The sequence below is a fragment of the Mus pahari genome, chromosome 4, assembly GCF_900095145.1.
Source record: "Mus pahari chromosome 4, PAHARI_EIJ_v1.1, whole genome shotgun sequence".
NCBI lineage: Eukaryota > Metazoa > Chordata > Mammalia > Rodentia > Muridae > Mus > Mus pahari.
The window spans coordinates 27112518-27139293 of NC_034593.1; the positions used below are offsets into that span (position 1 = coordinate 27112518).

The window sequence follows — 26776 nt, forward strand, 5'->3', positions numbered from 1 at the left end:
TATCTGAGGATCTCTGAAGTTCTTTGACCAGTCAGCCTGGCCTTGTGAGCTCCCTAGTCAGGAAATGATCCTCTCTCAGTGAAGTGGACAGTGATTGAGGGACATGCCTAACCTTGACCTCTGTGCAGACGTGTGTCCTGCTGTTTCAAAAGTGACGCCCACCCGTTGTAACATTTTAAAATCTCTGTTATTCTGAGTCTTGTTTACTCATTACTTTTATTGTTTGTCTAAGACAGGGTCTCATATACCCCAGGCTGGCTTCAAATACTTTTATTGTTTGTCTAAGACAGGGTCTCATATACCCCAGGCTGGCTTCAAACTGGTCACGTAGTAGCTAAGAATAACCTTAAAGAATCTTAATGAAGATCTTAATGAAGATCTTCCTCCATTCACTTCCCAAGTGCTAGGATTACCAGTGTAGGTAACCATACCAGTTTATTTATGTCGCTTTATTGTTTCAATTCAGTAAATGTTCCTCAGGAACTACTTGGAGGGAGTAGGGTGGGGTTTGACCCTGAGAAAGGCCTAATCGTCAGGTTTGACATGCACTGTCAGGCTTACCAAAGGAAGCTGCTTTTCTATTACAGTGATCGCTTCTGATACTGTTGGACTGTTTTGCAGTTAAGAGTAAAATAATCATATCAAAAGTTGGCCCTAATTTTTTATTTTATATAAATATATTCAGAGGTTCTAACTGCATTATAAACAGCTACTATCAAGTGTGATCTATGTTTAATCTTTAAAATCACCTTTGTAAATCAGTGTGCAAATATTCATAATATTCCTACATGCTATCATAGGAATGAAGTGCCTTATGAAGTCCCTCCGTCTATGATCTCTTACAGTACATAAGAAGCTGTATAATGCTGGGGAGGATGCCCAACTTGATGCTGATGGCCAAGGAAAGCCTATACTCTCAGCTGCCGATTGATAGCTTCACAATGCCATCATACTCCAGGCGCATCTCCACAGCCACACCCTACATGAATGGAGAGACATCGACAAAATCCCTCTGGGTCATAAATAGTGCGCTCAGAATAAAAATTCTTTGTGCAACCTATGTAAATGTAAATATTCGAGACATTGATAAGGTAAGGCAAATGCTGAGGTTTTCCCTGTGGAAATCTTTTCTTAATTAGCCTCTGTGGAGCACAGTACAAGCTGTTGACCTCTAGTTTTTCAGGTGACTAGAAAAACACAAATCTCAGAAAATAGAAACAATTCATGAATTCTATTTGAGGTATACCTGCCTTACCTTTCACACAGCTATGGTTCTGTCTATAATTAGAATACACATAATTGTAGACTTCTTAAAGTCAGTTCTTTTTAGAGTCTGTTTAGTAAAACAGTGATTGAAATTAAAGAGGGTCTTTTTATAGTCTTTATTTAATCCCATTAAGTGAAAATATTGACATCTCATAGCAGAGCTTTTAATGTCTTTGTGAACTGTTCCTCTAGCTTCAGGAGTTTGAAGAAACACCTGATACCAGCTTATCTTGGAAAAGTGAAGGTCTCTGCATTTCATGCATAATGCCACAGGCTTGTAGCTCTGTTAACTTCATAGTGGTCAAGAGGCTCTATCAGTTAATTGTAAAGCTATACAAAGAAACCATCTGAACAGAACACTTCATTTACATTGGTTCTGTTGAGTGTTCATATACCTATATATAAGTGTGTGTGTGTGTGTGTGTTATACATGTATGAATATACATGTACAAAGTGTACATTTTTCTTTCTTCCTTTTAGATCTATGTTCGAACAGGTATCTACCATGGAGGAGAACCCTTATGTGACAATGTGAACACTCAAAGAGTACCTTGTTCCAATCCTAGGTAAGAGGGTGTTTACACATGTTTTGTGTCATTAGCTTTATGCAAGTTATCTGTATTTCCATTATTTACATAGAGAACATGAGGACTTTTTGTGACTGGCTTCAATCTTTCCATTGTTTCAAGGTCAAAGACTTGTTCTTGATTCAAGACCTGAACTTCAAGGAGTTTCCTTCAAATGACTCCCAGGAACAGACACTTAGGAATTGAGTTAGAGAGTCTTTGCGTGAAAACAGTCTGCTATGGGAAAGCAGGTTGCTGGGCACCCTGGGATTCATTCTTGCTTAGGCTGAGGAAGTGCAGGGCGGTTGGTCCACAGTTGCAGGCCTCCTGTTACCTTGTCTTTCTTGTGAGAGATTGTTGAAGATAAGACTCAACCTCTTGACTGAAGATGGACTTTATAGAATGCAATAGAGCTAAGTAGTGAGACCTCAAAGGAATTCCACAACAAAGACTGAGTTCTGACAGTCAAAAAAGAAAAAAAAAAAGGCAATCTTTTTTTTTTTTTTTAAGATTTATTTATTTATTATATGTAAGTACACTATAGCTGTCTTCAGACACTCCAGAAGAGGGAGTCAGATCTTGTTACGGATGGTTGTGAGCCACCATGTGGTTGCTGGGATTTGAACTCTGCACCTTTCGAAGAGCAGTTGGGTGNTCTTACCCTCTGAGCCATCTCACCAGCCCCAAAATGGCAATCTTTATTACATTCCCAGCATTGATGAGTGTCCTAGTGCCTAGGACAAGTTCAGGGTGACAGTCCGTTGTCAGGGTGAGGAGAGGCAGTTGTCACCTTACCTGAGTCTGTAGCTCAATCAGGGCATCAGTGAGGGTAGATGGGACACATGACAACAGTTTCATATCCTGTTCTTCTGACTTCTTGTTTGCTGGAGTAGGGGGTGGGCTGACTGTAGGAGATTTTAAACAAACAGTATATTTGAGGAAACAATCCAAAGAATTTCAGGAGCCCTAAACTGGGGCCCCAGAATAATCTGTCCTTGTTGTTTCAGAACCAAGAATAACACTTTACAAAAGGAAGAAGTAAGATTTCATAGTAGTTGCTGCTATGTCAATATTTAGAAAAAATAAAGTAACTATTAAGCCCCTGCCTGATATTAGCTGTGGGAGGAGGATCAGGAGTTTAGCTACATCTCTAGCCACACAGTTGCTCAGAGCCAGCCTGGGCCTCACTGACCACACCCTGACCATCAAACAAGTTATAAAACTCTTACTTGTAGTCTTTACTTCCCAAAGTTTCTAGTTAGGACTGGAGAGGTGGCTCAGCAGAACTGCTCTTCCTAAGGACCCAAATTCAGTTTCCAGCATTCCCATTGGGCAGCTCATAACCAATAACTCAGTTTCAGGGGATGCATCACCCTCTCCTGGCCTCTGCAGGCACCTGCACTCACATCCTATAAACACAGCACACAGAAACAATAAACATTTATCTTTAAAAAAAAAAAAAAACAACCTTTTTAAAATAGAGGTTAAATCCCTGGTAATATGAAAATGTTAGTAAAGCATTTATAAAAATAAAAATCAGAAATTTATATGAAATCATCGGAAAGATAGGAGAGTAGGCTTGGGAAAATGTTAAAATTGTATGGATTTATTTTATGTGTCTGCCTGGATGTATGTGTCCAGACTGTGGCTTCTGCACCTTTATTTCAGTGTTGGATTTGGGTTGTTTACAGTTGGAGGATATTATGGATAGTTAAATTAGCAGTCTGTGAGCCTGGCGTGGTGGCGCACGCCTTTAATCCCAGCACTCGGGAGGCAGAGGCAGGCGAATTTCTGAGTTCGAGGCCAGCCTGGTCTACAAAGTGAGTTCCAGGACAGCCAGGGCTACACAGAGAAACTCTGTCTCGAAAAAAACAAACAAACAAAAAAAAATTAGCAGTCTGTGGCTAGCACATTCCTGTGTTTTGTTTACAGTGGAGCTGGGTCATAGAGTATACGTCTGTTCATTTTCCAAGGCTTTCCAGTTTCCGTTTGGTTATAACAAATGATGTACTTAGTCCTAGTGCATTCCTTGCCACCTGTCCTTTGTCTTGTAGAGTGTCACCCTTGAGGTATGGCGAATAATACTGACTCAGACACCACCTCCACCCCAGCTTTCTGAGACAGGGACTTACTTTGTAGTTCTGGCTGACCTGGAACTTGCTGGCTTCAGACTCATAGCGTACCTTAACCTCATGAGTCCTGGGATAAAGGCGTAAGCCACTCTACCCCCAACTTCTGGTCATTTTTATACAGTTCTGAAATGTATCTTTGTTGGATTGTCATTTGCCTTGTCTTTAGTGTTGATGCAGTATGGAGCCATGTGAATACTCAGGATAAAGCTTGGTTTGTCAATTTTCTATAGGTGGAATGAATGGCTGAATTATGATATATACATTCCTGATCTTCCTCGTGCTGCGCGCCTTTGCCTTTCAATCTGCTCTGTTAAAGGCCGAAAGGGTGCTAAGGAGGTAAAGTATCCGCCGTGGCTCCCCCAACTCTGATTCAGGCTTGCTCAACAAAATGGGCGGGCTCCCTCCCCCCCCCTCTGGTTGGTTGGTTGGTTGGTTCAGCCTAGTCCTGCCATGTATGTAACCCAGGGTTCCCTTGAACACAGAGTTGCTCTCAAGTATGGATGGTAGGCATGTGCCACCATGGTGGGTTTTTGTTTGTTTGTTTGTTTGTTTAGTAAAATGCTAATTGATTAAAGCCTTGGGAAATATTAGTGACTTTCTCATTTAAGAGTGCATTGGGAGAGCCTGAGAAGTCCGTTTCTGATGCATAAGTGTGTCGTGAGTTCCTGTCAGTATAATTTGTTAACCACACTGAGTGACTGCTGGTGTGACCACACACCTCACTCATTCTCAGGCTGCTTCATACGTCCTTTTGAAAATGGAGAAAATGCAGGACAGAAAGCCCTTCAATTTTGAACAGCCACGGTGGCTTGGGTAGACTTTGTGTCCCTTTGGTTATAGAGGTGACGGTTGGAATCCCTCCCAGAGAAGCATATTTGGAAATGTGTGATTTATTCACAGAATCGTGAATATTTTCTTTGTCTCATTAAGGAGCACTGTCCGTTGGCCTGGGGAAACATAAACTTGTTTGATTATACAGACACCCTGGTGTCCGGGAAAATGGCTTTGAATCTCTGGCCTGTACCACATGGGTTAGAAGACCTGCTGAACCCTATTGGTGTTACTGGGTCAAATCCAAATAAAGTAAGCCCTTTATTTTCAGAAATTAGTTTGTTTATGACAACTAAGCATAATATATATTCAATAACCTGTGTTCTTTCTTATAGGAAACTCCGTGCTTAGAGTTGGAATTTGATTGGTTCAGCAGTGTGGTGAAGTTTCCAGACATGTCTGTGATTGAAGAACATGCCAATTGGTCTGTGTCCCGAGAAGCTGGATTCAGTTACTCTCATACAGGACTGGTGAGGACGCCCTGAGCTCCCTATGTCTCCGCAGCAGTGTCTAGAGATGAGCACGTTCTTCTCTGTGTGCAAGGGTTATATGGCTCAGTAGTCCTGGTGTGGCTACTGTTGAGCTCCGTAGTAGGACTGCAGTAAAGAACATTTTCTGTATCCTTGTAGTCTACCTGTACCTGGTTATTCTTGCTTTATTTGAAGCCCTGTTAGATATCACTGTGTATACAACATTGGTGTAGATGCTGTAATGAAGTTGTGCATCATAGAGCATGGTATGGTGAGGGCACAGAGGTGGGAAGAACAATACTATGCTGAGAATAACTGAGGTGTGTAGGACTGGTGGATATCAAATCTAGTGGGAACCTCTGCGTCAGCACCAGGAATTGAGGCTGACGTATAAACACGAAGTGAACTTTGAAGCAGCAGAAGCAACTTTTCATCACACCGCGTTAGCCCAGGTCTCCAGAGACAGGGTACCTGCTCACCTCGTTGTCTAAGCTTGAGCACCAGAGTCAGTCAGATCAGGAACCACTAACTAAGCTTGCTGATTAATATTGAGTGAAGATTGTGACATGTGCCTGGCCAGGCATAGTGACAGTGCATAGCAGCTCCTTTCCGAAGAACCCTGCCAGACAGTTTAAACCAGTTGTCTTCCTGTGTACACAGTGTAAACACAAAACAAAATAAACTAAAAGCATTTCTTTTTGTAGTAATGGTAATACTTTGTAAGGATTGAGATTTTGTGAATTATACTGTCTTTTTGTTTTATTTGTTTGTTTTTGGTTTTTTTTCAAAACAGGGTTTCTCTGTATAACCCTGGCTGTCTTGGAACTCACTTTGTAGACCAGGCTGGACTCAAACTCAGAAATCCGCCTGCCTCTGCCTCCCGAGTGCTGGGATTAAAGGCGTGCGCCACCACGCCCGGCTCTTTTATTTATTTTTATAGAATATAGAGAACACTTTGGTTTTCCATTTAGATATATAAGAAATGTTTCGAAGTGTAAGAAAATTGTGGAACCTTAGTCTTCCTAGATATTAGGGTACTTGTGTATTTCATTGCTTCCATGCTCAGGGAAGACTAACCAAACACAAAGGCGTAGAGGAGGCAGGTGTAATAACCTGGCAGTCAGCAGAACACCCCAGTCAGTAGTAGCACCTCCAAGAAGAGTGTACAGATTTAAATGAGTCTGCAGATAGCAGGGTTATAAAGGGTTTTTTTCCCCTTTGTGATGTTTTTAGACTTTAGACAGATTTTCTCACTTTCCCTCTTTGGGAAAATCATAGGAATGTGGGCATCAGTGTTTCTCAGGCTCAGCCCACACTGAATGCCAAGTGCATCCTGTTTGTAGATTATGCTGTGTGTGACAGTACGCTGAACCATATTTGTGGCCTCTGAACCACTAACACTAACGATCAAAAATGTGTCCAGAAATAACCAGAAGTCCATGGGATACAGGGAAAGTCACCCCACCTCAGAGTCACAGCTTCAGACTTGATGGTGAGCCTTGGCTTATAAGTGCATTGTCAAACAGTGTCCTCAGTAGGATAAGTCTGTATTTCTGTAGAGTTAGTAATTGAATAAGAGTGATTCAATCTCTATATTTTGTGTCAAAAACTCTCCCATATGTGGTATTTATTTCATGTTCATGATATGTATCACTTTTTGTTACTGTAGCATACACTGAGAAAAACAAGGAACTTTGGCTATAAAAAGATGGCTTGGCAGATTAGAGCACTTGTTCTTACAGAGGACCCATATTATATTCATATTTGATATATATGTGTATGTAATATATATTACGTATGTAAATACACACACATATCATGGCTCACAGCCATCCAGTTCCAGGATCCATTGCCTTTGTCTGACCTCTGCAGGCACAAGACATGTACACAGACCACAGATACACATTCGTAGATGTAAAATAATTTTCTTTTTAAAAATCTAAAACAGAAAATCAAGGAAGGGAAGACATTTTTGGCTCCTGTGTAGGGGTCTTTGTTCCTCATGGTGGGGCGGGTACATGGAGCAGAGCAGCTTCATGGTGCTCCAGGCAGCTGCTGGGAAGGGAGCAGAGTGAGCCTGAACACAGCCGTCCTTCTTCCCTCCGCTCTGTCCAGGTCTCCCCTGTGCTGGCTGATGCTCCTCCCTCAGGGTAGGCTCTCCTCCTCCTCCTCCTCCTCCTCCTCCTCCTCCTCCCTCACCTCTCTAGAGCTTCTCACGGCCATGGTGTGCTTTACTAACAGGTTTGCTCAGTCCACTCATGGTGGGCATCCAAACTGAGCACCGTACTGTTCAACATCAAAATTTACTCCATACATTTCTAAATGATGAAATGTGGAAGGCAGATATATATACAGAGGCCTATGGAAAATAAAACAGTGATGAAGAAGTCTTTCCTTGATCATGTGATTTATAATATAAATGAAATTATTTATAATGAAATGATGAAATAATTAAAATGATTTATAATTGTTGAACATGAAAAAAATGACCATCTTGTCTTCAGCAAAAGTATGAGCCATCCGTGTCAAACATTGTGTTATGACAGTGTTATTTATAGTTTGACAAAGATATTTCAAGGTGAGGTACAGGTGAGAGAACACTAAGTTTATTATGCTTCTAGATTCGCATTAAAATACGTAGTACAACTGTCTTTCCTGATTTTCTGTAAATTATTTCATATTAACATAAACATTTCAAAAATACAGAAGCAGATGGAGTCCGTTGCATGCTGATGATAATTAGTAATGATTTAAGACAACAGGTTTCTGGTCTAGACCCATGTAGTAGCCTCCTAACTGATTTCCCTTCTTTTTTTGGAACAGCTGCAAAAGGCGTTATGAAACATAGATCAAACCATGGCATTCATCCCTTAGGTAGCTCTCAGTAAAACATGTGGGTCTAAGCGGCCAGTTCACATGCTAGACCCCTCCCTCCTCTGCTGTCTTTGTCCTCTTAGCCACTGGCTGTTGCTCTCTCTAGCTGTCTGCCGGTTTCTCCATTAGGCAGACTTCCTGTTTAGAAAACTCTGCTACTAGAATGGGTGCTCTATGAGTAGGATCTACTTTGTAACACGAACAGCAAGAATGAAACTGGGTGCAGAACATACTTAAAAGTGCTTGTTCAGTGATAATGTTCAATTTCCTCATTCTGTTGTAAAATTTCAGGATGCATCAGTACATAAAGACCACTAACAAGGAGGACTCCTTTTGTTTGTACTGTTCTAAAAGGCTAAAACGATAGCAGTTTTGTATAATATCCTGATAAGCAGTTTTGTATAATATACTGATAAGCATCTGTAATCACAGTTCAGATGTCTTGTGTCTTGTAAGTGGTGGGAGGTGTGTGTGCATGCCCCAGCTTACACATGGAGCTCAGAGACGGCTTTGTGGAGTAGGTCTCTCCTTCTACCATGTGAGTCCCAGGGATGAACCCCAGGTTGTTGGGCTTGGCAGCAAGCATCTTTAGATAATCAGTATGCCTCTCATGGGCCCTCTTGGTTTTGTTTGGCTGTTTTGTTTCATTACATGGTAATACTCAGGGATTATTTGGGGTGTTTGTTATTCAAAGACTTAGAGTATTTAAAGAGAATAAATCTATTTCCTGGGATTCCATAATAAGTCTGTTACTTTTTATTTAGTTCCCTAGTGTTGAAATGCACAGTGCTTTAATGACCGAGCTCATCTTTTCATCTTTCTTAATTTACATTTACATTTAAAAGCGTGCCAATAGTTATGAGGATAAGTTAGCAAGGAACGTGAAAGGGCTTGCATTTTTATTTTGGGATACTACTACCTTGTACCCTTTCTGTCACAGCATTATCAGGCTCTAGTTAGTGGAGTGTAGGAAGAGCCTCATCAGGGAGGGGAAGAGGCTGGCTTCCTTCCCCTTCGCCCCAGGCTAGGCTGGGAGTCACTCTTCTACTTCTTGGTGGTGATAATAGCCACATACCTGCATCTGTTCTACAGATACTATTTTATTTTGAGTGAGAATAACAGATTGTTTTTGTAATAGTTAATAAGCTATGTGAGGTTTATTGAGCATCAGTTTGCTTTTTCAAATATGTATTCATGAATATCCGAGGAAATCCATGGCAGAGAAATCCATATCAAATCGGGCTTTATTTTACAGAGTAACAGACTAGCCAGAGACAATGAGTTAAGAGAAAATGACAAGGAACAGCTCCGAGCACTTTGCACCCGGGACCCACTGTCTGAAATCACTGAACAAGAGAAAGACTTCCTATGGAGCCACAGGCAAGTGTGGGGAGTGAGGCTCTCAAGGCTGAAGGCCGAGGGACCTTCTTCCTGTCAGGGAAACCATGTGAGTGAGCCAGCACACACATCGTTGGATTGTTGTTTGGAGGTAGTCCACGTTAGTTGTGAGCTCAGTGTATAGCCAGGCTGCCTCTCCCTGGAAATCCTCCAGCTCAGCCTCCTAACTGATGCTGGGATTATAGATGTTCCCCATCACTCCTGGCTTGGTTTTACCCATATTTTTACCATACCTAGTAAACAAGATGTAATTTAAATGTTATTTTCTTTATTGATGATGACCTTTTCAAAAGTATGGATATAGATATTTCTTTCTAGAAAAACATTCTATGTTGATACTTAAACATTTTAAAAGTTGGATTGTTTTTGTTGTTGTTGTTGTTGTTGTTGTTGTTGTTGTTGTTGTTTTGTTGTTGGGGCCGGGTTTCAGCCCAAACTGGCCTTGAACTGTAGTTGAGGATGACTTTGAGCTTCTTATGCTCCTGCCTCCACCTCCTAAGTACTAGGATTGCAGGCATGTGTCCCTACACCCGGTTTACAAGGTACTGTACATTGTATGAAACCCAGGACACACGCATGCTAGGCAAACACGTCACCAACCTAGGTACATCATGTCCCCAAGTTTTTTAAAAGAAAATGTCTTTAATCGACGGTAGCGATTTAATTACAGCCTTCTACAAGCTAAGCACATACTCTGTCACTGCATTGTAACCCCAGACTGACAATTTGTTTTTCTAGAGTTTTTTAAATATGAAGTTCAAGCAGGAACCCACGCACACATGCGCTCCTGTGCGTGTTAGACCATGGCTTTGTTGGCTTACATTTTTCCTGCTGCTCCTTGAGACACTGGTGCATTTTTGTCTTTATTACACTGCACTTGTTCTTGCGGGGTGGGCTCTCATGACACAGTGTGCATGCAGAGGCTAGAGGACAGTCTTGAGGAGTCGGCTCTCCTTTCACTGTCTGCACACATCAAGCTTGCTGGAGAGCACCTTTACCCATTGGCTAGCTCACCAGCTCCCTAACGTTACAGTCCATATGCTAGAGAGAATTTGTGAGCACAGATCTTGTCCAGTGAGCTCATGAAGTTCACAGAGGTGAACTGTTGGAGGGCCTGAAGAGCAGAGTAGCAGAGATGTAATTGTTCTTACCTGTCAGCTCACCTTTATCCTCCATTTGAATCCTTTGTCTTTACCATTTTAACTGTTTCTGAATAGATGCACAAATATATGTACAACCAGAGTTTTCAACACAAGTTAGGGTGTTCATATAGGCTAGTAGTAATAATAAGCTTTGAAGTTGATACAGATGCATGATGGGGAATAAGATGTTAGTCCTTCACATGACACCATGGTCTTCATTATCTCCCCAACAGACACTACTGTGTAACTATTCCTGAAATCCTACCCAAATTGCTTCTGTCTGTCAAGTGGAATTCCAGAGACGAAGTGGCCCAGGTGAGATTATTTAGAGGCTCTTGTGCAGTACCCATGTGTTGCTTAAATCAACTCTCAGAAAATCTGCATCAATTTAGAGGAAGAATAAGACTATAAATTATTATGATAACATAACTAAGAAAATACCAGTTATAATCATTTTCGTGTGTAAAACTAATAGAATTTAAAAATACAAAGCAAATTTTAAGGTATTTCATTTAAGCTAAGTTTAAGATGTTACAACAGTGTTTTAGACTTTCACATACGATTTACTCTTTTTTGTTTTGTTTTTTTTTCCTTCACCCCATGACTGATTCTTATTCTCTGTTCGCAGATGTACTGCTTAGTAAAAGATTGGCCTCCAATCAAACCGGAGCAAGCCATGGAGCTCCTGGACTGTAACTATCCAGATCCTATGGTTCGGAGTTTTGCTGTTCGGTGCTTGGAAAAATATTTAACAGATGACAAACTGTCTCAGTACCTCATTCAGCTTGTACAGGTGAGATACCAGGAACTGAAATGCTTTGTTCCACCTCTGTACAGCTTGTCAAAGTAGCAGCATTAGTTTTATGCTTTTTAAAAATCCATTTATTACTTTGTGTATAGAATTTTTTCTTTAAGTTCAGCCATAGAGAAATGGACCTGATTCATCTGAATTTTTGTTGCTTTTCTTCTGATTCCTCAGGTCTTAAAATATGAACAATATTTGGATAACCTGCTTGTGAGATTTTTACTGAAGAAAGCATTGACAAATCAAAGAATTGGCCATTTTTTCTTTTGGCATTTAAAGTAAGTCAGATTATTTCCCTCCCAAGTTTCTTAGCTATATATATATAAAACTCACTTTCCTAGTAAGTGCATGCATCTCGCTGCTGCTGCTGCTGCTGTGTCTGTCTGGAAAGCTGCTATATGCTGCAGGCCTGTTGCACAGTTCTGTTTTTGGAATTAAATGACCAACATAAGTCAGAACTAAATTCTGCATGGTTAGTACAAATATTTTTGAAGGATTTGCTTCTATTTTGAGCCAAGTAAAATTTGTCAGATGCAAATTAATGCTATGGTAGGTTTCACTGTGTACATAGATGACATTGTCCCAAAATAAAAGTCTATCTAGGAATTCAGAGTGATAATGGCAAATTACCAGGTTTCTTGTGAGAAAATAAGCTAAGGTAGGAGAGTCCCAATGCTCTGTGTGTGTGTGTGTGTGTGTGTGTGTGTGTGTGTGTGTGTGTGTGTGTATATGTGTGTGTGTGCGTATGTGTGTGTGTATGTGTGCGTGTGTATATGTGTGTGTGTGCATGCGTGTGTGCGTGTGTGTGTGTGTGTGTGTATACAACTTTTGGAAGTGTGCTATATATAGTACTCAAAGTTGTCATAGACTACCTAGAGTATAAGAAATTTAGAAACAGGTTTGTGTCTAATGTAGCTTTGTTTTTTTGTACTTTTTTTTTTTCTGTTAAAGTAGGTATTTAGAGAAGCTATGTTTAAAATAAATGTAGAGGCAGTTGGGAACATGTAAACATGCTTGCAGGAGACTTGGGAACTCGGTTACCCTTTACCTGCCTCAGTTCACTTTATTATTCTCCTTCTCTACTTGCTCCTTTTGTATTTTACATTGAGATTAATGAATGAAAAGTAGCTAAAATAAAGCCTAAATCAGGAAAATACCTAGTATGTTATTAAATTTTACACCTCCCTACCTGAAGCACTTGGTTATTTTCTTCTAAATTGGTCATTTGAAAAATTGTTTTATTGATTAAAACATGTATTGGACTAGGAAAAGGGTTTTTCTATCTTTTGAGAAAGCACATATGCTAATTTAAGACTAGATTTAGATCAATAACTGAATTAGAATAAAAACCAAGCTCACTGCCTGTCTCCATGTATTTGCTATTCTGCATACGCTCAAGATTATAGTTTTGCCTTATCTAGACACTTAAAAAACAAACAAACAAAACTACTTGTAGGGCTGGAGAAAAGAGTTCAGGGATTAGAGCTTTCCCAGAGGACCTGAGCTGAATTCTGAGTACTCACATGACAGCTCACAACAATCTAGCATTCTTTTCTGGCCTCCATGTACACGGTGCACAGGCAGAAATACAGGCAAATACCCATACGCATAAAACAAACAAAAATAGAAAGACTGTATACACAGATTTTGCCTATTCTTTTAGATCTGAGATGCACAATAAGACTGTCAGTCAGAGGTTTGGCCTGCTACTGGAGTCCTACTGCCGTGCCTGTGGGATGTATCTGAAGCACCTGAACAGACAAGTAGAGGCCATGGAGAAGCTCATCAACCTAACAGATATCCTGAAGCAGGAGAAGAAGGATGAGACACAAAAGGTGTGTGAATGGCTGTCCCATTGCTTTTGTAGGCTTGCCTTGAAGTTGGAGCACAGAGCACATATAGAGTGTAGTTCCTACGGTTGGGATTTGAGTTCTACTGCCGGCCAGTTATGTGATAGATATATTATGTAGGCTCCTAGGACTCATTTTCTTCAAATGTAAAATAAAAACAGTACTTTAAACATAGAGTACTTGTGAGAAAGAAGCTAATCACATGACAGGCAAAGTACTTGTCACCTCCTTTGAGCATGCCCACTGTGTGCTGTTTTACATGGCTGTAAGTGATTAAAATGATTCTTCTCTCATTTATAATGTTGGTCATGATTCCAAAAATAAGGAGCAGTGAGTTTAACTGGACTCAGTATATACCTGTCACACTCAAGTTCTCAGGACCTTCCCACCCTCTTTTCTCACTACTGCCAGCTAAAAAACAAGCATAGCCGCCCCTCTGGTGAAATAGCAGGATCCATTCACCAAGTCCTAATACCCAAAGAACATAAATTAGCAGTACAGAGTCAGTTTTTTTTCCAACATCTATGTTAATAATACTGGAAAGAAAAATAACTTTTTAAAAGTTGGTGCATTCAGCCGGACGTGGTGGCGCACGCCTTTAATCCCAGCACTTGGGAGGCAGAGGCAGGCAGATTTCTGAGTTGGAGGCCAGCCTGGTCTACAAAGTGAGTTCCAGGACAGCCAGGACTACACAGAGAAACCCTGTCTCGAAAAAAACAAACAAACAAAAAAAAGTTGGTGCATTCAAGCTAAAAGAAAGTTACTGTATTAATTTAGAGGCCTTAACATATGTGATTGAATTGACTCTTTGAAAATGCAGCATATAAATTCAAATAGAGATTATTAGAAAATATGTAAAAGTGACCAGAGTATAGCTGTTGATGGTACATGAATAGCAGGCACAAGATCAACCCAGCAGCACACCAACTAGGCTGTGGTGTAGTGTCTTGTGTGGTACATGTGCGTAAGTAAAGAAATGAGTGTAAAAAGACAGACAGACAGATCAGAAGGAATTGTGCTATTCCTGATGTGGTGAGCCTGGGCAACAGGGCACTGCTTTGAAATTCAGAAAAAATATACTTATATCGCAGGAGCTTTGAAAAGATAACTTCTTAAGTATGTATTCTGTGCTCGAGTCTGTATATTAAATAATGACTCTTGTACTGTGGCTTCATTAAAAAAGAGGGGTTCATGATTCAACTCATTGGCAGCCTGAATGAGATTATGGTGAAGACCTGAAGTCACACTTTGTTCCTATAGATAGCGTTGTGTTTATACTAGAATATGGATGGCCCTGTGCTAACATTGGAGTTGAACAGAGATCTCAGTCTTTTACCTTTACTCAAAAGTCAGCTGGTGAGAATTTCTAGCTGTTAACAGAAGTGGGGAACCCCACTCCTCAGATTTTAGGGGGAGAACTGTGCGTTACTACCACAACCTCTTTTGTTCCATCACATTTTTTATTTTCAATAAATAAACTTTTCCTTTAAATATGTCAGATACTAGCCAGGTGGTGGTGGCGCACACCTTTAATCCCAGCACTCGGGAAGCAGAGGCAGGTGGATTTCTGAGTTTGAGTCCAGCCTGGTCTACAAAGTGAGTTCCAGGACAGCCAGGGCTATACAGAGAAACCCTGTCTGGAAAAAAACAAACAAACAAAAAAAACAAACAAAAAATGTCAGCTACTGCTTGATAGTTATGACTAGATGGATAGATCTGCACAGTATAGAGTGCATGGAGTATGAGATTCTCTACAGCAAGTGCTTTTCTAGATTTTTCCATCCTCACTCTTTTTTTACCTAACTGTGGATGTTTGAAGTTCTCTAACAAAGCCCAAAAGAAAGAATATTAAGCTCAGATCTAAAGTAGCCTGGTCTTTTCCTTGTCCTCAAATAGGGACCAGCAGACTTTTCTCAATACAGTGCCAGGAGTCAGTGCTTGACTTTTTCAGACCACATAAAACTTAGCTGTGAAAGCAACCAGTGTACAAGTGGCAGGGCATTTAAGAAAGCCACAGCTGGTCAGCAAGAAGTACTTGAGAAACTTGGCTTAGAGTCATGTCATCCAGCAGGGCTTGCCCTCCAGAACTGTGATCCCAGCCTGACCCTCCCCAGTAACACTGCTATAGTCATGGACTTCCAGGTCAGCAGAGTTGGCCTGGCCCAGGGCACAGACGCACAGATCATTGCTGCAGTCCCAGTGGCAGAAGGAAGAGGCGGCTACTTTCCCCTTAGGAACTGCACTTCTCATTCGGGCTGTGCTTTGTTATCAGGTACAGATGAAGTTTTTGGTTGAACAGATGAGACAGCCAGACTTCATGGATGCTTTGCAGGGTTTTCTGTCCCCTCTAAATCCTGCTCACCAACTAGGAAACCTCAGGTAAGGTTAAGGCCCTTTGTTGATATGTTTCAGTAAGTATTTTTCCGTATAAGTCTTAATAAAAATCCAACCCTCCAATTCTTATAAAACAACAATAGTAAAATAGCCGTAAACTAGAGCTACATTTATTTAGTTTCTGCTACTTTGATAATAGATTAAATCTTTCTATGGTTACAAATTCTGATATCAGGGACAAGAAGTTGGAAATGGTCTGAATAAAACCAATTATGTATTCTTTCATTGGCTGAAAATTTATATAAACATTTTTAAGATTAATGTTTATTGGTTTTTAAATTTTTTAATTCTTATAAAACTTCAAAAGTTTATATTGTGTGTGAATTTTAAGTAAGCCCAAAGACTAAGAGTATAAAAAGTTAAAGTGCCTAGTGAAGTCTTAAACTCTTTTACAGGCTTGAAGAGTGTCGAATTATGTCCTCTGCAAAAAGGCCACTGTGGTTGAATTGGGAGAACCCAGACATCATGTCAGAGCTACTGTTTCAGAACAATGAGATCATCTTTAAAAACGGCGATGGTGAGGAGAGCACAATGAGCTCATGCTGTGTGCATGTTGATGTCTTTATACGCAGGATATTTATGAACCATGGCAACCGTTTAACCGTTTAAGGAGCGCTGTATAAAATGGAGAATATTTTACAATGTGTATGTGAAGAAGTTTGGGGAATTGGGATACTATCCGGAGATATTAAAGGTCTGGAGAGAGTAGGCATATGCAGACACTTCTCAGCTCCCCTTATCTGCCCTGAAGGTAGACCCTCCTGCCTAAGGAAGTCACTTGTTCTGAGTCTTGGCAGCCAGGTGAGCTAACTGAAGGTCGCCTCCTATAATTCTGAGTCTAGTACTCCTCTCCATCCCCTGGGAGTGGGAGTGTTCATGAGTTAGGAAAGCAAGAGTAGCACGTCTCTGTCCTTAGTCATTCCTGGGTCACAGAAGCCAGACTAGCAGGAGAAAAAAGTGTGTGTGTGTGTGTGTGTGTGTGTGTGTGTGTGTGTGTGTGTGTGCGTGCTTAAGAACTCACCCAGAATATGAGACACCAAAGAAAAGCCAAAGCTGGTCCATCCTCCTCAGCTACACCGGGGCTGAGGAAGGCTGACATTACAGGAGGGGAATGGTCAGAACTACATGACACTACACTGAAATCATCTCTCCATCAGAGTTGTTTGAGCTGGACACAGAGACACACAACTGTAGTCACAGCACTTGGGAAATGAAGGCAGGAAGCTACATAGCGTATTGAAGGCCAGACTAGGCTATTATCTCAGAGAAGTCTTTAAATAGGTGACAGCCGAAACCTGACCCCGACCTCCAGTTGACTGTCAACCTGGTGTCAGCCTTCCCCACGTGAGCTGAAATTTGATCTCCTTCAGAATCAGGAGCCTTAGAACCATTGTCTGCCTTGGCTTACTTCCTTTATGCAAGGGTGGTTTGCATAGCATCCATTCCTTAAACATCTGTGTGCTGGATCCTAGGACTATGGCAGAGCCTGCCCTCTATAACTTAAAGTTTGGACAAAGACTTTTTAGCAGCTAATTCCAAAAGTGAAAGAACCATGACACAGAGTGCAGTTTTCTGAGAGACTAGGGCATTTATGTGGAGAGCAGGCTGCAGGAAGAGGGGCTCACGAGTGGCTTATGAGAAGAACAAACTCAACAGTGAGTGCTGTTGGCTCCAGGATTGCATTATAACCAAATTTAGACTCCATTCTTCATAAAGGTAAATATTTTAAATAGACTTGGAACTTTTTGAAATATCTTGTTACTAAGATGATTGTGTAAATATTTTAGAACTGGATTAAAAAATTAAAGCACTGCTGTCTTATGAGTTATCTTGAAGATTGAATACAGTTCTTTATTTTCATCTGAAAACAATGGTGCTAAGTGGTGGTGTATATATATTTGAATTTCAGACTTACGGCAAGATATGTTAACCCTTCAGATCATCCGAATCATGGAGAACATCTGGCAGAACCAAGGCCTTGACCTTCGGTAGGCATGGGTTGAAAATTATCTTAAGAGAATTAACTAAACTCTTAATGGAAAAGCCTCTGGAGGCCTATATTAAAAATGTTTATAAGACAAACAAACAAACAAGCAGAGTAGTGACTAGGAGGAGGCATGTCACTGTGATGTGACTTGGACGCCTTGTGCTTTTTCTCTTGCGTGACCCAATAGCTGAAGTGTCTACGTGAAAAGAACTGGCTTGTGAGTGTCTTAAGGTTGCCCATCCCTGGAGCATCCCCATTAAGGTTAGGACAGACCCAGTAGTTAGGAAGCACTTGCTGTTCTTGCAGAAGAGCAGAGTTGGAATCATTGGGTGGGTCACAGCTGCCTCCAACCCCAGGGAATCCAGCACCCTCTTTGGACCCCCCACAGGTACATACCCACATGTATATATGCATGCATACATACATTCATACACTCAAATTTAAAAATATTTTTCAGAAGTAAGTTTTATCATAGAAATTTAGTAATTCTAAAGCTATCTTTTATCAATTTTTAGCAAAGCAACTGAAGTTTTTGTCAGTCTCTTCCCCCCCCCCGATTTTTGTGATCACCTGTATTCATTTATGTTCCATGCTCTCATAGTCAGTCATTTATGCTCTATGCTCTCATAGTCCTTGCTTCTAGTGCTTTTGAAACCTCAAAGCCCACACCTGGTGACACAACTCCTCCAGCAAGGCCACACCTCCTATTCCTTCACAAATAGTTCATCGACTAGGGATTAAGAATGCAAATACATGAGCCTCCAAGGGCCATCTTCAGAACAGCACAGTCCACTCACTGGCCTAAATAGACTGTAGCTATATCAGAGTATAAAATACAGTTAGTCCCACTTCGAAGTCTCCTTAGTCTTCCACCATCTCAACTGTTTTAAGTCCAAAGGCTCTTCTGAGACTCAGTTAAGTCAAAGCACATTTACATACCTGCAGCATACAGTAGTACAGAGTATACATTATCATTCTAAAGGAAGGACAGAGCACAGTGAGGGGAAGCGAGACCGAAGCAAGACTGAAAGCCAGCGGCGCAGACTCCGCACTCCGCATCTCCATGTCTGCTGTCAAAGCGCTCTTCAGATCGCCAGCTCCTTTCAGCTGTGCTGAGCACAGAGGAAGAGTGTTCCAGAGCTGTGCACCTGTCAGGGCCATGGCTGCACCTTGACTGCATGCACGGCGTGTGTCTCTTCAGTAGTCAGTACAAGAGAAAAGTACCCAGATTTCTGCATCCACAAATACAGTTAGATCACAGAAGAGTATTTACAAATGTAAATTGTAGAACTAGGTGCTTTTTCATGGAATACCATTTTTACTTTAAAAACAAACTAATAAATCAAGTGTAGATGCTTTGCCTATAAACCCTACAGTCAGAATACTAAGGCAGACAAACCCAGAGTTCGGGCCAACCTGGACTATCTAAAATGTCCAGGGCCATCCTGGACATAGCAAATTCCTGTTCCAAAAATACCAAAACTTAAATATCTAGCGTCAAGCCATAATTCAGTTAGGCTATTTGACAGGTGTTTTCTTTGAAAGTAAACCTCCTTCGTGGGTCTTTTAAAGGAAAACAACTATGGTAGTTTTGTTGCCAGTAATAAAATTTGAATTTCTGAGGGAATATTAGAATTGTGAAAACACTATTCCCCAAACTACAGTCCAGCTTGAACTTTCTAAGTGAGATTGGTGGTAGCATCTATACTTGTGGCTGGGCATGATGTGCACATCTGTAATCCCATACCTGAGACAGAGGCAGGAGGATTCTGGTCAAGAGGTGAAGGTGGATACCAGGCTAGCCAGGGCTGCATATCAAGACCAAATCAAAAAATATATAAAGTAAGTTTAGAAAATTTATAAAACTCACAAATGAGTAGTACAGGGACCCATAATGTCCTTAATGTTAAAACCTACCACACACGTCAATTTAGATGTAGCCATCAAGTTTACTGATACAGTTTTAGAATAGTATCAAGGAAAACCATCATCACATTATCCTTCCTTTTCCTGGCTAATTGTATATGCATGCTTCTTCATGTACTGTGTTAAAACATCACGTATGATATCATATACCTGTAAGCCATGCACTAGGGAAGCTGAGACAGAAACACCTTAGAAAGATAAAACCACCATCCACATCCACCTGCTCAGGTTATTACATACAGAGCTGGCGCTGGGCTGGAGGTGCAGCAGTGCTTAACTACAGTTGATGCACCCAACTCTGTAAACACATGTAAATTCACACAGGTGCATGCATGGACAAAAAATAACGATGAGTGAATTCATTGCTTTTTAAAAATACAGCTGACCATCAGACCCAGACAAACATTTTGAAAGAATGTGAAAGTCAGTCTTCTCACTGTTTTTTTGTTGTTTGTGTTTTTTTTTTACTTTTTATTCTGTTTTATGTATGAGTGTTTGCTTCATGTATGTATGTATACCTACCACATGCATGCCAGGTGCCGATGGAGGTCTGTCTTAGTTAGGGTTTCCACTGCTGAGAAGAGACACCATGATCAAGGCAACTCTTATAAGAACAACATTTAGTTAGGTCTGGCTTACAGGTCCAGAGGTTCAGTCTGTTATCATCAAGTCAGAAAGCACGGCAGCATCCAGACAGACATGGTACTAGAGGAGCTGAGAGTTCTACATCTTGTTCCAGAGGCACACAGGAGGAGACTTGCCTTCCAGGCAGCCAAGAGAAGGGTCTCAAAGCCCACCCCCAAGTGACACATTCTTCTAACACGGCCAGGCCTCCTAATAGTGCCACTCCCTGGGCCACGCATATTCAAGGCAGAAAGATCCCCAAGAATTGGATTACAGATGGCTGTGAACTACTTTATGGGTCCTGGGAATCAAACCTGGGTCGTCTGGAAGAGCAGCCAACGCTTTTAACCACCTGTCTATCCAGTCCCCATCCGAGCTTTATTTAATATAGGTGGTTTTGTCCCATACAGAATGGCACCTTAACAGACAATGATTTGATTTTAGATGGGCTCATTTTTAGGAATAGTTTTGTCAGTATACAAAAGTAAAGAGTATGTTAAGACAAAGGTCATGTGTGTAATAAACTTAACTAATCAAATGTAGAGATTTTGAGCCTCTTAAAATATTTTCAGATTTACAAGACATGAACAACGATGACAGAAGTCAGTAGGCATGCTAATGAGGTAGAGGGGATCCCCTGAGGCTTCAACCCTAGACAGAGACTACAGGCAACTAAGAAATGCTGAAAGTGGGAGACAGTGTCCACAGGTGGAAGAGCCCCTAGATTGTCCAATCCCAAGAGGTCTGCCCTGAAAACGTATATACCAGTAACATTATATTATATGGACTGATTAAGTTGTACTAAACATATTCAGGAAGATGGGTATCAACAAGGAAGTAAAGATCTGTGAATTTGAGATAGAGTAACAGAATGTGCGTGAGAATGATTAAAGGGGGAGAGTAGGAAAACGCTGTGATTATATTTTTATTTTAATTAAAAACATTTGCTGTTTTAAGATTCTGCCTTTGTCAATTTCCAGCATGCTACCTTATGGCTGTCTATCCATTGGGGACTGTGTGGGTCTCATTGAGGTGGTGAGAAACTCTCACACAATCATGCAAATCCAGTGCAAAGGAGGCCTGAAGGGGGCGCTGCAGTTCAACAGCCACACACTGCATCAGTGGCTCAAGGACAAGAACAAGGGCGAGATGTGAGTTTGCTCCCGTGCTCCTGGGGATGCTAGTGGTTCAGTGAACGTCGTGAATAAGGACAAAACCACTGAACTCGAGAAATAGACTGAACCTTTGAAACATTGGAGGTTGTTGTGAGTGAACAAGAATTGCTTATGCTTGTGGTGGACCCTGATCAATCACCTTGTGTCTCTTATTCTCTTTCTTTTAATCCTTATAAACAAAATGAACATGTGCACCACTTAGAAAAACCTGACTCAGTTCCCAGTCCCTGTGCGGGTCCCTCACAGTCACCTTAGCTCCTGGGAAACTGATGCCCTCTTCTGGCCTCACGGTGCCTGTACTCAGCCGCACATGCCCATACATAGCTATATCATTTGAAGTAAAAAGAAATCTCTTTCTAAAGTAATATTATACATTCAAATCTTTACTCCTAGTTTGTTTTTAAGAATGATATTTTAGAAATTAATTTTCAAAGCTATCAGTGGTGGCATATGCCTTTAATCCCATTACTTAGCAAGTGGGTTTTCAGTTCCAGACCAGCCTAAGCTACATAGAGAAACAGAGGCAGAGGCAGGCAGATGTTTCTTGAGTTTGAGGCCAGCCTAGTATACATAGGGGTTTCCAGGCTAGCAGGGACTATATGTAGTGAGACCTTATCTTTATTTTTTTAACTCATTTTCTCCTGGATATTTGGCTTATTCCAGCACTCAAGTGGCTAACCCAGGAGGGTTTCTGTGAGTTTCAGGTTTCCTGGGATGTAGTGTAAGAAACACTGGGGACTGTAGAGCTATACAGATAATTTGGCTGATAAAAGTACTACTGAACACATGTGAAGACCTAAGCTCAATCTGACACCCTTAAAAGCCTCATGGTGTATGCTCAAAGCAAGGAGCCTGAACATTTCCATCTCAGGGTCTGGCTTGCCCACAGTACAGTCATTGATGAGCCCCAGGCTCAGTGAGAGACCTTGTCTCAAAAATAACACAGTGAGATGCCGAAGAGATGGCTTAGTTGTTAAAAACACTTGCTGTTCTTCCCGAGGACTCAGATTTGCTTCCTGGCACCATATCTGATAGTATTTAACTGCCTGTCTTAGCTCCATGGGACACACACCCTCTTGGGCCTTCACAGGTGTGTTTACATTCACCCAAAGAAATCACATAAATAAAAACAATTCCTTAAATGAATAAGAGAGTGATAGAAGACACTGAGTGTTAACTCCTGGCCATCACACACTGCAGCTGCATATCCCGTGGAGAAAGAGTCCTATGATGGATGTTTCTTTTATTCTGATAAGAATTGCTCTTAGATTCTAAGGAACATCTGAAAAATCCTTTGAGAACTTAAGAGTCTCAGAACTTCTTGGCTCTTCAGACATACTTGTTTTCCTGATGTTAATGAGAAATATCAGCCATATTTCCCCAGTTTGGCCACAGCCACTCCGCTTCCATAGCACACATGAGGTGTGTATTTCCTTGCTGTAGATATGATGCAGCCATTGACCTGTTCACTCGGTCCTGCGCTGGGTACTGCGTGGCAACCTTTATCTTGGGAATTGGAGACCGGCACAACAGCAACATCATGGTGAAAGATGACGGACAGGTAGTGGCTTCCAAGTGCCTTCTGGGTCTTCAGATATATTAACTCAAGATCTTTTATGTCTGAATGTTGAACTAAAATGTCATTTCTTATTTTTGAAAGCTGTTTCATATAGATTTTGGGCACTTTTTGGATCACAAGAAGAAAAAATTTGGCTATAAACGGGAACGTGTGCCATTTGTTTTGACGCAGGATTTCTTGATTGTGATTAGTAAAGGAGCACAAGAGTACACAAAGACCAGAGAGTTTGAGAGGTGAGCTCCAAAACCACGCATGCATGCCCACTGTGCACGATGGGGCTACTGCCTGCATGTGGGGCAGGGAAGCAGTCTTTGATTGTCTCTTCTGTCCGATGTCAGGGGTGGGGGAAGTGGAGATGACTTCATTCATTGAGCTAAGTGCAACCTGCAAAGGAAGGAACCCTTAAACACTCTAATTATTAGCTGTTGTTAAATAACTAGACCCTACTTTATTTTGTCAAGTAATATGTAGTGCTTATGACACATTTTTTTGGTTCCAGCCTGAATAAAGCCAGCAGACAATAATTCTTAGCACATCTGTTTGTTTTCTGACCACCTTGGTATATTGTTAGTCTATCTTAGATTTCAAAGGTCTTCTATAAAATTCTGTTTTTTGTATAAGTCAGTCCTCTGATTTTAGGTGCCTAAGCCCTTAAAGCCTTACTTAGTATAAAACCAGTTAGACATGTAATAAATACTGACCTCTAATGTTCAAGTACTGTTTCAGGTGCTTGATAGGCAACAATGTACTCATTTGCAGAGTGCACATTCTAGAATAGTGTGAGCCAAGGGAGAGGAATGGTAGTTGTTAGACCCTTGCCCCAGACAGCTATGCTAATTCTGTAAAGCCAGTGTACTAACCGCTCACTGACCAGATATTCTTTCCACTTACAGGTTTCAGGAGATGTGTTACAAGGCTTACCTAGCAATTCGGCAGCATGCCAATCTCTTCATCAATCTTTTTTCAATGATGCTTGGCTCTGGAATGCCAGAACTGCAATCTTTTGATGACATTGCATATATCCGAAAGACTCTAGCCTTGGACAAAACTGAACAAGAAGCTTTGGAATATTTCACAAAGCAAATGAATGATGCACATCATGGTGGATGGACGACAAAAATGGATTGGATCTTCCACACCATCAAGCAGCATGCATTGAACTGAGATGGGAGCTGGAACTGTGAACTGGCTCCCGGCTTCTCACTGCATGGCAGTGAGTGGCAGCAGGCAGACAGTGGCATGGGATGGCACAGTCAGGAACAACATTAGGACTTGAGCAAGAACATAAACAACGTGCTCTATAATTGAAACACTGTACACGCAAGCAGGGTTTGATAGCACTAAACTAGTTTATTTCAAAATCCAGCTTTAGAATAACGAGCAATTTCATGTTATGCCTTAAGTCCAAAAAAGGTAAACTTTGAAGATTGTTTGTATCTTTTTTTAAAAAACAAAACAAAACAAAAATCCCCAAAATACATACAAATGATGGCGACAAAAAGAGAGTGCTGTTGTTAGTCTGCCAGTGCTCGCTCTGACACGAGGACACACCTAAGGCTGTGACTGCCCCAGGTCTGAGGAGGCTGAAGCTTAAGTCACATGAAATTGGAGAAGAAGGAAAAGTCTGATTTCCCCATTGCTGTTCAGACTTACAATTTGAAGTGGGTGTTTTGACTCCCTGCTTAATGAGGAACAACACTTGGGGTGAAGGGACTCAATTTTTGCTTTGAACAAACAACCCTTTGATGGACTTGGGGGTCTCACCTGCGCTTTTGAAAGCAGTCACAATGATAACCTGCAGACAGCTGCGTTTTTTTGGGGTTTATCTTTTGTTGTTTTTTTCTCTGGACAGTATTTACAAGGATCTGACTTATTTCCTAGGGAAATTCTGGGCTCGCATCAAGTACAGCAGTAACCACAGAGGAGAGGCAGCAGGCAGCTCCTGTTCCTGACTTGTACAGTATTCACTTTAAGCTGATTGTTTCTCCTTTTGCAATTGAACTGAATACTTTTTTTTCATGCATGTTTTCCAGAAAATAGAAGTGAGTATTAATGTTATTAAAAAGATTATTTTTTTTTATTAAAGGCTATTTATATTATAGAAACTATCATTAATATATATTCTTTATTTACATAATCTGTCCCATAGTCATGCATTGTTTTGCACCCCAAATTTTTTATCGTTGGTAGCAGCATGGTTAGCTTTTCTCTCGGTCTGTAGATGAGGCTCAGGCACTATTCCATTTATCCAAATACCCCTGTATGACTCCTTAAGGAACAGATTGAACTGCACACGCTTTCCTGCCACTGCTGTCAGTTTTTTACACGATGCCCTCATTCATTCCTCTGTAGTTGAGACAGCACAATCACATGAAACCCATTACTAAAATGAAAACAAAGTCGACTATCATCTGACTCTTAATCCTTCTGCAGAGGTCTGGTCATGAGCGACTTTTTACATTATGAGAGACTGGAAACCATGAATTTTTTACCTTCGTAAGCTACGTATCCGTATTTCAATGATAAAAGTAGGACATTAACACATTTTACTATCATGTCCCATTTCTAAGTGGTGAGGTCTCACTCCAATGTCATTAAATCCCATTCAGGCACAGTACATTAGTGAGCATTCTGAAATGCATCCATCCAAGATGTAGGGCTAATGTTAGTGGTCGCTCTAGATTTCTACTCAGTGTTTGAATGAATCATGTCCTAGAAAATAGTTTTAGCAGATACTCAGATGCCACACCAAAAGAGAAAAAAAGGAAAAATAAATAAATAAATAAATAAAAAGAAAAAAAAAAAAAGAAAAACTGTGCAATAATTTCCTGACAGTTCCTAGCTTAGGCGTTCCTGGGGAGCATCTTTATGAAGAGCGCATGCTCTATACGCTAGAAAACAGAATCCCTTTAATACAGCGCTCACCTTGAGGTCAGACACCTATATAGAAGTTTTGAATAGTGAACAGGGGACTCTAATAAAAACACTCTTAATATCTGCCTATTTTTAGAACCCTTAAAGGGCATAATTATTGAAGATTTAGGTACTTCACTAAAGCATGTATATATTATTGCCAACAAGAAAAATAAACCTGAAGATTAGGGGAACTTAGTTCTGTAAACTGTCTTGGAATAGTTAAGCAGAATTTAAGCTCTGTTTTATGCAGCAAACCAGATAGATTCTTTTGCAGATATAGAAAACTTCCTAACTTATTTAAACTTGGCATTTAACACTTTGTGTTACTTAGATATACAGTTGCTAGGTACTAACATCCCATTCTTCTCTATATCAGGGATTATTAACAGTCAAACTCAGTGACATGGTACAAATCTACAACTTTGATGGTGGAAACTGAAGAATTACAGAGAACTGTGTTTTCCCCGAGTGCCAAAAAAACAAAAAAACAAAAAACCCACAAAACACAAAAACAAAAAAAAAGCCGCGAGCCTCCTTGCACAAAATTGATAGGTTTTTGTGTGTGTGTTTGTGTGTGTGTGTGTTTAACATTAGTTCATCAGTTGCCGCAGTATCACCTCCCAGGGTCTCTGCACAAACACAGCCACATAGCTTACTTTGTCATTTACAGCCTCATTGATTTTATTTGAAAGAAAGCCTATAGTGTATGAAGGGTAGAAGTAAAGAAAGGAGAACTGATTATATTCAAAAAGGCAAAAGCCAAACTTGAATTGCAGCCTGGGTGATCAATATCTGTTTCCAGAGAGCAATAATGTGCCACTTACTCCCAGGTGCTTCAGTA

At 40.8% G+C, this 26776-nt stretch overlaps 1 protein-coding gene across 1 annotated transcript in view; it reads left to right on the top strand.

Annotated features, from left to right (window-relative positions):
* Window positions 1-26415, top strand: part of Pik3ca (phosphatidylinositol-4,5-bisphosphate 3-kinase catalytic subunit alpha) — a 68768-nt gene extending 42353 nt beyond the window's left edge. Inside the window, exons 5-21 of the mRNA XM_021195283.2 lie at window positions 846-1091; window positions 1747-1832; window positions 4195-4300; window positions 4895-5047; window positions 5131-5265; window positions 9395-9519; window positions 10913-10994; window positions 11308-11472; window positions 11659-11762; window positions 13148-13319; window positions 15607-15713; window positions 16124-16245; window positions 17638-17716; window positions 21246-21416; window positions 22884-23001; window positions 23101-23252; window positions 23913-26415. Of these exons, the coding sequence (XP_021050942.1) occupies window positions 846-1091; window positions 1747-1832; window positions 4195-4300; window positions 4895-5047; window positions 5131-5265; window positions 9395-9519; window positions 10913-10994; window positions 11308-11472; window positions 11659-11762; window positions 13148-13319; window positions 15607-15713; window positions 16124-16245; window positions 17638-17716; window positions 21246-21416; window positions 22884-23001; window positions 23101-23252; window positions 23913-24183 (2394 nt within the window). The 3' untranslated portion in view covers window positions 24184-26415. The remainder of the gene's footprint in view (window positions 1-845; window positions 1092-1746; window positions 1833-4194; window positions 4301-4894; window positions 5048-5130; window positions 5266-9394; window positions 9520-10912; window positions 10995-11307; window positions 11473-11658; window positions 11763-13147; window positions 13320-15606; window positions 15714-16123; window positions 16246-17637; window positions 17717-21245; window positions 21417-22883; window positions 23002-23100; window positions 23253-23912) is intronic.
* The last annotated feature ends 361 nt before the right edge of the window (window positions 26416-26776 follow it).